The sequence below is a fragment of the Vombatus ursinus genome, unplaced genomic scaffold, assembly GCF_900497805.2.
Source record: "Vombatus ursinus unplaced genomic scaffold, bare-nosed wombat genome assembly UNPS02014786.1, whole genome shotgun sequence".
Taxonomy (NCBI): domain Eukaryota; kingdom Metazoa; phylum Chordata; class Mammalia; order Diprotodontia; family Vombatidae; genus Vombatus; species Vombatus ursinus.
Window position 1 is genome coordinate 29,499,218 of NW_020954564.1, and position 15,741 is coordinate 29,514,958.

The window sequence follows — 15,741 nt, forward strand, 5'->3', positions numbered from 1 at the left end:
GGAAGAAAAGAGCCAAGAACAGACCCCTGAGGAAGAATCATATTAAAGAATCATGGAAAATGAGACAGGGCAGGAACAGTTAAAGAATCAGGAGAGAGTGCCAGCTCTGAAGCCAAGGAAGGAATAAGCATCAGTAGGAAGGAGTGGTCAGCAATGTCAGAGGCTACAGAGGGAGAAAGAAGAATGAAAACTAAAAGAAAAATCATTTGATTTCATAATTAGGAGATTGCTGGTGACCTCAGAAAGAGAAGTTTATGCAGAACAGTAAGAGTGGAAGCCTGATTTGCAAGAACTAAAGAAAGAAGAGGGGAATAAGTAGTAAAGTGGAAGCAATGAGTTTAAACAACTTTTTAAATAAATTTAGCAATGAAGGGGAGGAGAATGAGAGGTTGGTAGGGGGATGAGGTAGAAAGGCAATGTTTTTAAGGATTGGAGAGACCTGGATTTGCTTATAGGCAAATAGGAAGGGGACACTGAAGAGGGAGACTGAAGATGAATGAAAGTAGGATGACAGCGGAAGCAAGGTCCTGGCATGAGCAGAAAAGAACAGCAGTAAGGGTACAAGTAAAAGTTTACCCAGTGGGATACCTCTTCTTTTATGACCAGAGGAGAAGAAGAGAGAGTGGGTGAGGCTAGTGCTGGTAATCCTCCATTGGAGGAATGAAGAAGAAGGGGGGCTGACAAAGTTTCTGACAGATGGCCCCAATCTTTTCATTGAAGTAGGAGGTTAGCTCATCTGTTGTAAGGGTAGGAGGTGGAGGAGGAATTAAGATTGAAAGAAGAAAAGGAAAGGTTTAGAATAGATGCTGGTGAGCATGAGATGAACCAATAAGGATAGATTAAATGAACTTTCAAGAAATAGTGAGGGCCCACATAATGTTGTGCAACAAACTTGCAGTAGCTGAAGTCACTTTGATAATGATTTTCTTCTCGTGATACTCAGCAGCCCTAGGGCTAGTGTAGAGAAATCAAATAATGGAGACTGACCAGGGAGGAGGATATTGATTTTACAGGGGTGGAAACTGAAGCCCAGAAGGCTAAAATTATTTGCTGAGGGACATTCAGGTAGTAAGGGGCATAGCCAGGTCTAGAACCACAGTGCTCCGAGTTTCTGCCCAGTACTTTCCCCACCACTTCACACAGATTCTCACAAGAGTTCAACTTTTTTGCTTAAACCCAATATGCTAATTCAAAACGTAATGAAACACTAATGTTGAAGGTCAGAACTAAACTGAGGAAATAGCACATGTAAAATTCTGTTATTTTTTAACTTTTGTTGAAATAAAAAAATGAACCTCATAATTTTTACATTCACCTTATGTAAAGGAGGTATTAAAACTACCCCTTCTCCAAACTACAATCTTTTGCTATTATTCTCTGCTTATCATTTCACCCCTTTCCCTACTCCCAAAATCATTCTCCTTGGTTCCTTTAAACCTCACTTATGTTTTACTCTGTGCTATAGTTATTTTTAATCCTCTCTTATCTCCAATAATAGATTTTAAACTCCTTAAGGGCAGGGACTGAGTTTTATTCCTCCTTGTACCTCTCTTATTGCTTGGTAAAGGGCCCCATACAGATGTGTCTCAAATATTTATTGAATTGGAATAGGGACCAAATACTTACAGGTAAATGAGGACCCTGGGAAAATAAGACCCCTACGTGAAGTTTAGGTCCAGAATGACTCTTTCCCATGGTGAATGTGTCTCTCTTCAGTTATTCTGACTCTTACTAGAATATATCTTCTAGTATAGTGGTTCTCAGGAGTGCATGGAATTATTGTAAGAGGTCCTCAAATCCATGTGTGCTCAGAGCACTACCATTTGGATTTTTACTTCACTCCAACATAATATGCAGTATAAATGCAACTATTTAGGGATTGAAGGGTTCACAAAATTTTTTGACATTTAAAAAAGGTCTTCAGGAGGAAGTTTCTATTTCAGCCAGTCATGTTTTTGAGAGAGAAGTTCTGTCTTGCACGTCTAATATTTTCCAATGGCCTTGAATAGAGGACTGGGCTTTGGATATACTAGCATTAATTGTCCTCAGTAATTTTTTACTTTGTGCTATTTTCTCTTATGCTATCCTACGTTATCCACTAAATGTGGAGTTAAAGTTTTTGACCACAACATGCATATTTTGCCAATATGATAATTATGAAACATGCAGCACTTTTCATTTGCAAATTATGAAGCTTAATGCCAAGTTGACTAAGAAACCTACTCACTGAAATAAAATAAAAGAGATAACACCAATCATGGCTCCAACAATCAGGAAATAAGGAGACAGTATGATCACAATGATCAAAATAGACACCACCATGAAAAACAAAAGTAAGAACTCTTCTGCAATAAATGGTATCATCTCATCCAACTCATTCAAGTCCCCAGAAAAACAGTTCAAGAATCGACCATTAGGAGTTGTGTCAAAGAAACTCATAGGGCAGTGGAGAATCTGTGGAGAGACAAAAACCATCTGACATTAGCATTAGGTCCTGCAAGCAGAATCACAGAGCAGGAGGCATCATTGAATCCTGCCTTATCTTTTTAACACAGAAAATAACTGAAGCCCCCGAAGAGATGCTGTGACTTGTTCAAGGTCACAAAGGTAGGAAGGATTTGAATCCAATCTATTGAGTTTCAGTCTAGGGCTCTTTCTACTAAACCTCATTAGCTGCCTAGCACCCAGGCATGACCTGCCATATACATATAGTGAGCACTCAATAAATACTTGTCGATTGAGTAATTAAACTTTCCATTTCCTGACAGAAGGTACTTGAGGGCAGATACTGTGGGTTTTTTTTTTTCCTTTGTATTTTCACTGCCTGGTGCAGTGCATGACACATAACAGATGCTTAACAAACATGTGTTCACTGATCAGTTGATGACCTCTTAAATTCATAAGTACTTCTTTCTTTTCCAAAAATTTCACCTACTTGAAATAAATAGAAAGTCACTAGTATCAGTTAAGAAGAAAAAAATAAAACCCTCTTTGAACCATTAGTGAACATGCAGTTATTTCAGTTACAAAATGTTCTTGGAATTAAATTCAACTGAAATGCATTTATCCTGGAGACCAAATACACATAAACCACCACAACGCTGTCACAGCTGGTTCTGAATTTTAATCTTCCATTTTAACAAACACTTACTAAGGGCTTCCTATGTGCAAAGTCCGGGGCTGGGTCCTGGATTAAATCTGATAGAATCCCCTTGCCCTTACAAAACTTATAATTACTGGAAAGGATAAAACACACACAGACACAAGTAGAGAACAAAATAGTGTGAGGAAATGCAGAGGAAAGGTACAAACAATGTACCATGTGATTTTAGAGGAAGAAGGGTTGAACGCAATAGAGAAACAATGGGAAAAAAAGGGAATATGAACCCCACTATGTAGAGTCCACAGATTCAGAAGGGATCTTAAGAGATGATCCAGTGCAGTTCCTCCTCTTTACAAATTAGGAAATTGGGACCCAAAGAAGGGAAGTAATTTGCTCAGAGTCACATCAGTAGTTTGGAGCAGAGCTAGAATTCAAGTGTAAGTTCTCTGTCTCCAAATACATTATTATGTATTGCTGTTATTACTACTACATCATTTTGCCTCTTTTTGCTTTGCTTAAAAGTACATTTATGTTTTTATAATCAAAAAGTCACCTCCCATGCTATAAATATAAATTATCCAGTCTTTTAAGAGCCTGAAACCAAGCCCAGAAAGTAGCCAAATGAGGCTGTGTAAGGAAGGTTACTGTTGCCCGGTTGCAAAAAAATATTTCTATCAGAAATTAATATTAAAGGCAAGGAGAGGCATGCTCAACCAAAATCTCATTAAATCTTTATTTGGAAGTCACCTGGCAATCCATTATGTGGTTTGAGACTGAGTTGTTGTTGACATTCCTGAATCTGAAGAGATCTGTAAATTTCCAAGGGGGAAAAATTGCTGAGTTTGGTCAGAGGGATGATAACTAGATCATAAATCTGATGGGAATCTTGAGAACATGAAGGGTGACTGGGAGCATTTGGAATCCATATTTCCACCAATGGTACTTAAACTTGGGACTCTACAAATGCTCCTGCCCAGAAAAGGTCTTTCTGCATTAGGAATTCCTGTTATTCTGTTCGAGAAATAGATGTCTGGCAGAGAACGGTGTGCAGGGGGAAAAGAAAACTCATTTCATAGGGGTCAGATTGTTATTTTTGAAGTTGAATAGATTTCCCTAGAGTTTCATATTTTATTTATTATGATCTAAAGCAATGAAAGGAATGGGAAAAGAAATAATACTTAAACTATAAATAACAAAATACAATACTGGCCCAAATCTATGCCTCTGCAAATTGCATCTCTTACTCCTAGTCCTGTCTCTGGAGCCAAACAGAACCAGTCTAATCCTTCCGACCACCCTTCAGACACCTGAAAATAGCTATGCTGGATGCCCACTCTCTGAGGCGTTTCTTGTCTAGGTTTACCATCTCTAGTTCCTTCAAGCCAAACTCAGGTGACATCTTACCACCTTATCAGCCATATTTACCACTGTCCTTTTACCATCTGGTTGCATTTCTCTAGATGCACTGTGGTTTTTCAATGTCCTTTTCTAAAATTGTGGTGCCAGATCCGAATGTGAAAGAGATAGTTTGACCAGGGCAGAGTACAGAAGGATATCACCTTCCTTGTGCTGAATGTACTCTTCAGATTGTCTTAGCGCTTTTGGTTGTCTTATCACGCTGCTGACTCATTGAAATTGCAATCCACTAAGACCCCTAGACACACACGGTTGTCTAATCACTGCTTCCTCTTCCCATACTTACGGAGCTTGTAGCCCCAGAGTAGAGCCTAGCTAGAAGCCTCATACCATGGCTACTGTACCTTCATAAAGAGCTTGTTGTGAAAGGCAGTGGACGCCTTCCTTGTAGTTCTGGTGAAAAAGGCTGATGAGATGACAGCTGTAAAAATCAGTATCAGGGCTGATATTCCATACACTAATTGGTAAAAAGGCATCTGGGGATTGTCCAACAGGTTTCCTGAGCCCAACTGTTCTGTTCCATTGATCTTGCTGCTGTTATTGGCCTTAAAGAGAGAATAAGGAGAGCACTGTGTGATCAAGGGTGATGTCAAAGGGAGACAAGCCTTTTATTCTTTATTCCAATGGAATCAGGAACTTATACTCAGTGAAATCCCATCTTTAAATCTTCTCCTCTGTGCCTCCAATCATTTCATGCCTTCGTTTTGCTCCTCTCCCTTTTTAAACTCTATGCTCAAGCTGCACGGCTTCCTGGAACTCTCTGACTGCTCCAATATACAAATCACTTTCTCTACCAGTTGGTAGGTAGGTTTTGTGTTCATCTGAATGAACTTAATCTGCAAGTCTACTACAATATCAAAGCTTCTACCTCCTTCCATGGTGTGCTTGGAGAAAATGTTCCCTTGTCCCCTGTCCAATCATGCTTCTGACAATGTGGATTAAGAAAAAATAAGACAATCTACCCAACTGAATCAGAGCTGCAGCCCAGAAGTCCTTGACACTAATTCAGTTGCAATATGAACAATATTTACGCAGACAATAAGGAGCAAATCGTATATTTAGACAGTGGACATTTAGAAAACTTCAAGTAAAGGAAGCAAATATGAAGAGAGGTGGGAAGGGATGGGGCAAAGAGGAGAAAAAATAAGGCTTACATAGAGGAAAGGAGCTCAGGCAGCAAGCAGTATGAACTTTGAAGATCTGAATGGACCTCCTGGTGTTTCATGGAGCATCCAGAGGTTATAGCCATAAAACATTTTAGACTTTTCAAAGCACATTCACATCTATTACCCAATTTGATGTTTACACGAAACTGTCAGGTCTGGACAGGACTTATTAACCCGCTTTTACAGATGATGAAACTGAGATCCAAAGTGGTGAAATGTTTTGACTGCCTAATGTTGCACATTTATTTGATGGCAGGGTTGGCCAGTCCTCAGAAAAAATTGTGAAGTTAGCCATGTTGGCTTTCTGGACTTTTTCCACCTTTTTCTGTGCCCTTTCACATACTCTACCCACAAGGTGCCCAGTGGCCTAATGCTCTCCCCTTTAGAATAATAACAGCTCACAATTCTGTAGCACTTTGAGGTTTACAAATCTCTTCTCTCACAACAACTATGGAAGGTAGGTAGTGCTTATTATTATTATTATTATTATTAGTAGTAGTAGTAGTAGTAGTAGTAGTATTTTCATTAGGAAACTGAGGCTCAGATAGGGAAAGTGACTTCTATAGTCACACAGTTTAAAAAGTGTCAAAGGAGAGACTTGCACCCCAGCCTCCTGATTCTAGGTCCAGTGGGTTGTTCTGTTTTGTTTTGTTTTGTTTTCACTATGTTACTTCCCATGCCTCAAGTCAGAGAAGAAAGTGATTTGATAAAGTATTTACAAAGGGCTTAGTGATTTATCCTCTTCTGGGGTATTTGCATTTTAAAAGCTGATCCACAAGGAGAAGGCAATGTTTAACCTAAAGGAATGCACTACTAATGGTGGGATTTAAGGCGTCACCTGGGGAGTTATTTTTGGACATGAATGACTTCTGATGTCCTTCTAATCACATATAGGCAGTCATATATTTTTTCTATGCATTAGGTTGACCCAGACTACATTTTAGAGATTATAACCCAGTCCTCCTGACTCCTAATACAGTGCTTTCAGCTGCATGACTTGTCATCTGTGTAAAGAGTGGCAGAACGTAAGCCACTCGAAGGCAGGGACTGTTTTTCACACTTTTGTCTTTGTATCTCCCGTGCCTCCCACAGTGTCTGGTACATAGCAAATCTTAATAAATGCATGTTGTTTTTGTGCTGTGTAAATGGGGCGTGTGTACCATCCACGCTCTCCTCTTGCTAGTATTGATAGGCAGCAGACTAGTTTAATCCTAGGTTAGTGTCACATTCAACATGGTGCCCTACTCATCATGGCAGAACTAGCCCCCAAGAAGTCATCCTCACTGCACTTACCCCTGAGCCCTGATGGAGCCAGTAACTCAACCACCAGAAACTGAACGTTGTAAGGCCGACATTCACCATCATGAGAAGAAAAACCAGTAAAGTGATGTAACCTGAGGTGGGGATGAGGGGAACACAGGTGAAGATTAGTTCTGGGGCAGCTGGAAGATATTGCCAGAATCCAGCTTCCAAAATTACTGGACCAACTTGGCCCCTGAATTCTTGGTTCTCCTCATGTGGAACCACTCTCCATTTTGAACATCTTGGTGTTCTAGTTGTAGCACAAGAGGGATGAATTTTGAAAATGGGGGGTGCTGGGTAAGAGATCATAGAATAGGGCTGGTAATGAAGCATTGCAATCCACACCTTGGGACCGCTATCTAAGATTGATACTGATCTGTTATCTTGGGTCCAGTCTTTTGAGTAACCACGACTTCACTCAACTCTGCCCACCTTTCTCCACCTTGCCCACAAGGATATCATGACAGAACCTGGGATTAGGCCCCTTTTCCATCATTTCTCTCATAATTACCACATTCCTCAGCATCCACAATGCTTCCCATAACACTCCCATACTCTTTTGAACTGCAGTCTGCCTATCCCTCTTCTGATGTTACAAATGCCATGATGTCCCATTTGAACCCCACCTTCTTTAGGAAGCCTTCCCTAACCATCCCTATCCCTCACAATCTATGTCTGTATGTATTGACATGTTTTGTCTCCCCAGTTATACTGTCATTTCTTTGAAGACAGGAATCATTTACCATTTCTTTGTCTCTCCTATAGCAATGAGCAAAAGGGTAAGCGCCAAGTAGGTGTTTTAGTAAATTATTGATTGATTGCCAACAGGAAGAGAATACAAGAAAGTGAGGGAAGGGGATGCTAGGAATAAGGTTGAGCCACCTCCCAATTCTCTTCTCCTGAATATGCCCTTCTGGCACACAAAAATACATCCAAGGCCAAAATGGTATTCTTGCTACAGGGTGCTGGCGCATCCCAGCTGCAGCACCAAGACTAGGCTTCGAGTGTGCCTGCCCATAAGGAGCATCAGCTAAAGATGAAAGCAAGACACTGAGGAATGGGATCACCTCCTGCTCCCTGGATGTAATGGTGATAGATTTTCCAGCTCAGGGAACCTTCTTCCATTTCTTCCTTTTCAGTAAGCCGAGTCTCCATTGCTGGGAAGGGGGAAAAAAAAACCAAAACATTCAAATCTGTTATGCCTCCTACCACTTGGTTCTCCTATAAAATAGCATAATAATAGCAACTTGCCTTCTCTTGAACATTGTTTTACAAATGCATTTTCTTCATAATAACTGTAAAGAGTAGGATGTATAAGTACTACTACCTCCATCTTACAGATATGGAAAGTGAGGTTTAGAGAAGTAAAGCCCATGGTCACATAGTTGGTAGGGGCTAGATTCAGACCCACATCTCCTGACTCTTAACATTGTCTCTCATTAAGATTGGTCTATGGAAGGTTCTCTACAAGTGCTTCGTTTTATTTCTTAGGCTTTGAGTCCCTCACAATTGCCTCTAATCTTCTTAGACGAGAAGGAGGAAGGCAAGAGTTCTGAGAATAATAGTTGCTTTGATATAAGACTTCCCTATGGGCGAAAAGGGGCTTTCTGCCACAGACCCTGCGTGGACCCCAGAAAGAGAAGATGCTACTGAGTCTCCAAAATCAGCCCTGCCAGACAGCCTGAAACATTCTTGGTATGTTTCATGCATGACACGAAAGCTGAAGCCCCTGTGCAGTCTGAGGAAATGCCACCCCTTTCATCAGTTTGAGCCCTGGACTGTCTAGTAAGCCTAGACTGTCACACCACGCCCATTAGAGCATTTTCTGCCTCAGGAAGATGAGGAGAGACTTTCAAATACCAGGAGCTTTTCTGTTTTGAAAAGCTGGAGAGAATGGAGCTAGCTTCAGAAGAGTACTGTCACAGCCTTGAGTCTGCGGGACCCATTGCTAAGGAAGCAATCATCTCCTTAACTGATGGAAGCTTTCAGTCCCTGTCCCACCCAGAGTTCTTAAGGGTCCTAACCTAAGGCTTCTAATCTGATCCCTCTAGATCTCAGCTCTATAGACCTGGAATTTCTGCTTTAAAATAATAACTAATATTCCAAAACATTTTAAAGTTTGTAAAGCTTTCTTTAAAACAACTTTGAGAGGTAGATAGTACAAATATATTATTTCTCAACATAAGGAAGGATCTGGGGCAGCTAGGTGGCACAGAGTATAGAGCACCGACCCTGAAGTCAGGAGGACCTGAGTTCAAATCCGGCCTCAGACCAAACACTTGACACTTACTAGCTATGTGACCCTGGGCAAGTCATTTAACCCCAATTGCCTAAAACAAAAACAAAACAAAAAAAAAAAAAAACACAAGGAAGGATACTGAGGCACAGAAGGGTAAAGTGATTTTTTCCCATGGTCATATGGCTTGTAAATACCAAAGACAGGATTTGAACCCAGGTCTCATGAAGTCTAGTCCTCTTTCCACTATGCCACATTGCTTCTGATCTGATCTCTTATCATTGGCCCACCAGCCTCATAGCCTTGACCACCTCACATCCATCATTGGAGCAGATAAGAGACAATACCTTGGAAAAAGGGTTCTTTTTTTTTTTAAGTGAGAACAACCATTATCACTTCTAGAATAAGAGCGCCAAGAAGAGTAGATGCTAAAAGGAGACAACGAGATGCATTGAGCCTAGGCCTTGGCTATTGGACAGTGTAAACTTATTCTCAAAGGAATCTTAAAGGTAACATTACCTGAATTTTCATTGAAGAATACCTCCTGGGAGTAGAGATTCACCTGTGTCTTCTCTGTTGTATTTGTAGCCCCATCTGTTGCATTCTAGGGAAGAAAGTCATCAGTACCTGATTTCCATGAAGCATAGAATGAGGGATTTATCTCAAGGGCAGTAGAGATTACCTGTACAGTCTCCCCATGCACTTTCTGGATGAGCTGGGAATATTGTCCCTTCTTCTGCAATAATTCATCATGAGTTCCACTTTCACATATTTTCCCATCCTTTAGTAAAATGATCTGGTCACAAAACTCTAAATACTATAGAGAAACAAAATTGAGAAGATGTGATCAGATGGCAAATGTGAAAGTAATCTGAGAAAAGCTAAATGCCTTATCAATATTCAGGACATTATTCTTATTAACAACAGTAATAGTATCTTAAGAACCTGATTCTAGATGAGACTTTGAGAATTCTCTTTCATTGAAGGTCTTTGTGAATTCAATGGATTGGATTCAGTTCTGTCTGGAAGCAGACAGATATGTCCATAGAATGTTGGAAGAGTCCTTAGGGAATCCCCTAATTTTATGAACAGAGAAATAGGCCAAGGAGGAGTAGGAGGGTCACAAGGTAAAAGAGTGGAAGACTCAGAGCTAGAACCCGCACCATTTGATGGGCATTACAACGTTCCTGCTGCTCTAGCAAACTGGCTGTCTTTCATTTGGGCCTCTATACTTGGGAGTAGAACCAGGGTATGTGTGCAAATTCAATCTATGTAACAATTAAGGCAACAGAGCCTTTCTTGAAAATCATAGCATCAAGCACAGTCAAACAAGTGAGTGGCAGGAACACAAGATTTAGAGCAGGAGAATTCATTGAGTCCAATCTGCTGTTCTTGTAGGCTGATCCCTGATCCCTGGCTCCATCCTTTGCCTTCAGAGCTGCAGCTAGCAAAATAATCCTAGAACACTAAATTGTCTCCTATTCCTGAAAATCTTTAGGGCCAGAAATCCCACATTCTCCTCTATCTTCGAGACTTTCTTCCTTATTTCTAACTCAAATCTCTTGTCTACTCCACTTATGGACACAGAATCATACTATCAGCATCTTCGTGTATCATATATCAGACTATCAGCACCTTCATAAACCTGAAGACAGACAGCTTAATTCCATCTTGCAGATAAGCATTCAAATTTTACCAACCCATAAAAATCTTTTACCAGTCTACTTTCCCTCAAGTACTGTGAACAAAAGTCATATTTCTTACAACTCATATAGCATATAGTAGAAAAAAACTGCCAGAGGACACAGGTTTGAATCCTGACTCTGCTATTTAGTGCCTTGGGCTCCTGAATAAAAAATTTAATCTCCTTGGTCTCAGTTTCCTCATCTGTAAAATGATGGAGTTGAACTTGATGCTGTGCTGTATCTCTCTCCAGCTCTAAATCTTTGATCATGCCACTTGCCGTACGAATGGAAAGGATTCTTTACAAGGCTTTGTAAGGTTATTAAATCATGGGGGACTGGAAGGGTCACCTTAGTTAATCAGCATTTTTTCAACAAGTGACTACCATCACACCCATTTCACTTCTTGTTACCTGCAGCTGGTGAGTCACCAGGACCATGGTCTTCCCACTGAGTGCCTTCTTAATGCACTCTTCAAATATGTGCTTCCCAACATAGGTATCTACTGCTGAGAGCGGGTCATCCAGCAGGTAGATCTCACGGTTGGCATATACAGCTCGTGCCAAGCTGACCCTCTGTTTCTGACCCCCAGAGAGGTTGAGGCCCCGCTCACCAATCTGTAAATAGGGAATAAAAAAGGGAGAGCTGAGCAAGGTGATTAGCAGGAAGGAGGAGGATGAACACAATCCAATAAATCCGTAGTTATCTCCATCCAGAGCTTTGTCCTGAGTGGAGTGGATATGACTGGCTCTTGTGCAAGTCAAATCCTTGCTGAGAATGGGCCCAGATGGCCAGTGCCAGTGCCAGGAAGTCAGAGGCATGAGGCAGGTCAGGCAGCTGGTGCGGCCTGGCATGGTACAGCTCGCATGGCTGATCACGTTAAGGTCTGTAATGTGCTTCTCACATATTATCTCATTTGATCATCTCAACAATCCTATGAGGTTGGAACTACTATCATCCCTGTCTTATGGATGAAGAAATTGAGGCCAAGAGTGGCTAAGTGACTCACCCACCATTACGGAGATGGTGTCTAAGGGAGGATTCAAACCCAGGTCATCCTAACTCCAGGTCTAGCATTCTCCCTATTATGTATGCCACCAGATAGTGAGGCAAGAGTTTTGAGTACAAATCCTGCCCCTGTCACTTGTTTGCTGTGTGATTTTGTTCATGTCACTTAGGCCTCTGTCTTATCATCTGTAAAACAGGGATAACAAGATCCTGCCTATCTCCCAGGTGACTTGTAAGGTTCAGATATAACAGGAGATGTAAATGTGCTTTGAAAAGTTAAAAACAGAAGTAGCTAAGGTTGTTCAGTGGATAGAGCACTGACCCTAGAATCAGGAGGACCTGAGTTCAGATGTGGCCTCAGACACTTACCAGCTGTGTGACCCTGGGCAAGTCATTTAATCCCAAATGCCAAAGACAGACAGGCAGAATGAAAGAAAAAGAAAGGAAGAATGAGAGAAAGAAAGAAAGAAAGAGAGAAGAAAGGAAAGAGAAGAAAGGAAGGAAGGAAAAGAAAGGAAGAAATGAAGGAAGGAAGGAAGGTAGGAAGGAAGAAATGTTAAAAGCACCACAGAATGGGGACAGTGGATGGAGTACTGGATCTGGAGCCAGGAGTACCTACCTGGGTTTAGCTACCACCTATGTGATCACTGGCAGACCTCTTAATTTCACTGAGCTTCAGTTTCATCATGTGTAAAATGGAGATAATATTACCTATGTCACCTCACAGCTTTCATATAAGGCTCAAACAAGATAATATGTGTAGTGTTTTACAACCTTAAAACACTATATAAACATCAATATTTATTATCATAATTGATGCCTCTATGGAGGCAAGTTGTCCAGATTTGGCTGGGAAAATTGTCGTTCAGATATGCTCTTGATGTGGTAGCTTGTATGGTCATACGCTTACTTGGAAATTTTTTTAATTACATTATTTTTATTGATATCTTTCTCTTTTATATCATATTCATTTCCAAATACATCTCTTCCCTTTCCCTGCCCAGTAAGTCATCCTCTCTAATGCAGATTTTTAAAAGAAGAAAAAAAAAAGTAGTTCAGTAAAACCAACCAACACATCAATCACTAGTATACGCAATATTCCACACCTATAGCCCCCTATCTCTCCAAAGAAAGGAGAGGAGTGCATTTTCTCATGTCTTCTCCAGAGCCAAGTTTGGTCAGAATAATTGCACTGCATTCATATGAGATTTTTTTTTAATGTTTTATAAGGAGGAAGAGTAACATTGCTCAATCCTGAGGTGAGAGCTGAAGATGGCGTGGGAGATGGATTTGTTCATCCTAAGAACCTAGGATAAATTAGGCTCTGATTTCTGTACTAGGAACCTCAGGAAGGAAAAGTATCAGAAAAGCCTTGAGGCTTGAAAGAAGAGGCGCAAAAGTTCTGGTTTGAAGAGAGAGGGCTCTAGGAACTTGGGAAGTGTTTTGCCTTACCTAAAGAAATATTTCTTTATCTGAAGATAGTCAGGTAGACTCCTGCCTGGCAGACTAGGGGAGAGTAGAAAGGATACCTGGAAGAGATTCTATAATCTGAATGCATCAATAACAAGACTGATGTAACTTGATATCAACCCATATTCTCTCATATCACTCACTTCAGTCATGTCTCCATAGGGCAAAATTTCCAGGTCTCTCTTCAGTGAACAGGAATGGATCACCTGGTGATATCTGAGGAAAATGGTAGAAGGTGAGCAGTTTTCAATCCTATCAATTTATGATTCTAATTCATGTGACCTTGGGCAAGTTTCTTCCCCTATTGAGTTTTTTAATCCGTAAAGTGAGAGAAGCAAGTAACCACTTGCTGGTAAATTATTTGGCTATGGCAAGCTATGAAACCAAGGAATACACAAAATGGCCCCTAGTTTAGTGCTTCTACATGATGGTATCAGAGTGACAGAAAAAGGGATAGAAGGTGCTAAGAATTACATACTTATTAGACAACCTATGTCCTTTAACTTAGAGGGTTTCTTAGGTTACTTTAGGCTCTAATATTCTCTGATTCCACAAAATATGTCGCTGATGGTCATCTCAGTCAGAGATGGGACTTGAACACAGGTCTTCCTGGCTCTAAGGCCAGCTCTCTATCCACTGTATCAAAGTTTCCCTATACACACACACACACACACACACACACATATGGGAATATGGTTAAATAATTTTTGTGGTTGTGCTTTGCTATTTCCTTCACAGCTCATTTTACAGATAAGGAAACTGAAGCAAAGGGGGTTAAATGACTTGCTCAGGGTCATGTAGCTAGTAAGTGTCTGAAGCTAGATTTAAACTCAGCAAGAGGAATCTTCCTGACTCCAGGCCCAGCACTCTATCCTCTGTGTTACCTAGCTGTCCACAGAAAAATATAGATATATACACATTTATACATATACATTTATATACATACATCATATATACGTATGTATATGTATGTATGTAATCAGGAGTGTGCTGATAAATGTTTAACAACTAGCTCTTCAAAGCACACGACAATTTTGAGTTTTATCTGCATTATTAACATTTTTTCTAACACTTTCTTAAGTTGAGACTATTAACAAACAATAAGTCAAGCCCTGATTTATACATTTGCCAATTTCTGAAATGTAAATGCTTACACTAAAAATTTAACAACTAGCTCTCACAAGCCAGTATGAACTGGCTACAGCACACCCTGGGATGGATGGATGGATGGATGGATGGATGGATGGATGGATGGATGGATGGATGGATGGATGGCTGGCTGGATGGACAGATGATTGGGTGGATGAGGAGTAAAAGGAGAAGTTGGATCTATGATGTCATTGGTGAAGATAACTCCCGGTAGAAGGACTCCTTCTACTGATGCAGAACTATAAGTCATTGATAATGTATAGCCCTAGAAAGGTGCATGGAGCACTAAAGGGTTAGGTTACTAGTCCCTGTTGTTATACAGTTATTATGTGGTCACACAACTATTATATGTCAAAAGCAGGATTTGAACTCAAAGTTTCCTGACTCCAAAGTTGTCTCTCTGTCCACTACAACAGTCTGCCTCCCATGCACAGACATGTGCAAACATCTTTGTGAGTCATCTAGCACCTCGATAAGAGGGATGGTGGTATAGAAAGAGGAATATTCCAAAATCCAATTGCAACAAACCAAGTGGCCATCCAAACCTCCCCCCCCCAAACTTAAGAAGCTCTCTGCGAAAGACCCTATGCAGTACATCTTTGGAATAGACTCTGAAGGCTTACTGCCTACATACTTCTACTTTCACTCACAACATATAGTCCCATTCCCAACCCCGGAAAGAATGGGGTGGAAGTGGGACTGAAACTAAGAAGATGCAGAATACATACCATATACTTCCTTCAAGGATATCCAGCTTCACTGGTGGTAGGTCTTCCTTTCTTAGCACATTTTGGTGATCTATGTTCAATTCTTCACTACCTAGTGAAACTAGGGGTCTCACCTCAAATCTGCCCCAGCCTCATCATCCCAACAGCATAACTGTGGTCACTCCCACACCTCAAATCCACAAAATGACATCTGAAGTGTACCTGGCTTGGTCATATTTTTCTCCCATGAGTATGTTACTTCTGACAGTCCCACTGAATATCCATGCCTGCTGGGGGACATAGGCCAAACTTCCATTTACCCCCACAGATCCAGCATGTAAATTCATCTGTAGCAGAAGGAATAGCCAACATAAGAACCAAGACACTGGTGAGGAGACAGGGCTGGCCAGTGGAAAAGGTACCAAAATCTGCGAAATATTCATCCCACCACTGAATGAGCAGTGTGACCTTCAGTAAGTAACTTTCCCTCTCTGGGCCTCAG

At 40.8% G+C, this 15,741-nt stretch overlaps 1 protein-coding gene across 2 annotated transcripts in view; it reads right to left on the bottom strand.

Annotated features, from left to right (window-relative positions):
• Positions 1-15,741, bottom strand: part of ABCC11 (ATP binding cassette subfamily C member 11) — a 71,433-nt gene that overhangs the window by 15,530 nt on the left and 40,162 nt on the right. For both annotated transcript variants that reach the window (XM_027867832.1, XM_027867831.1), the window contains exons 13-21: positions 15,462-15,586; positions 13,527-13,599; positions 11,319-11,522; positions 9,906-10,040; positions 9,743-9,827; positions 8,055-8,144; positions 6,979-7,079; positions 4,864-5,064; positions 2,228-2,454 (exon numbers count right to left, since the gene is read on the bottom strand). In XM_027867832.1, coding sequence (XP_027723633.1) covers positions 2,228-2,454; positions 4,864-5,064; positions 6,979-7,079; positions 8,055-8,144; positions 9,743-9,827; positions 9,906-10,040; positions 11,319-11,522; positions 13,527-13,599; positions 15,462-15,586 — 1,241 coding nt within the window. The remainder of the gene's footprint in view (positions 1-2,227; positions 2,455-4,863; positions 5,065-6,978; positions 7,080-8,054; positions 8,145-9,742; positions 9,828-9,905; positions 10,041-11,318; positions 11,523-13,526; positions 13,600-15,461; positions 15,587-15,741) is intronic.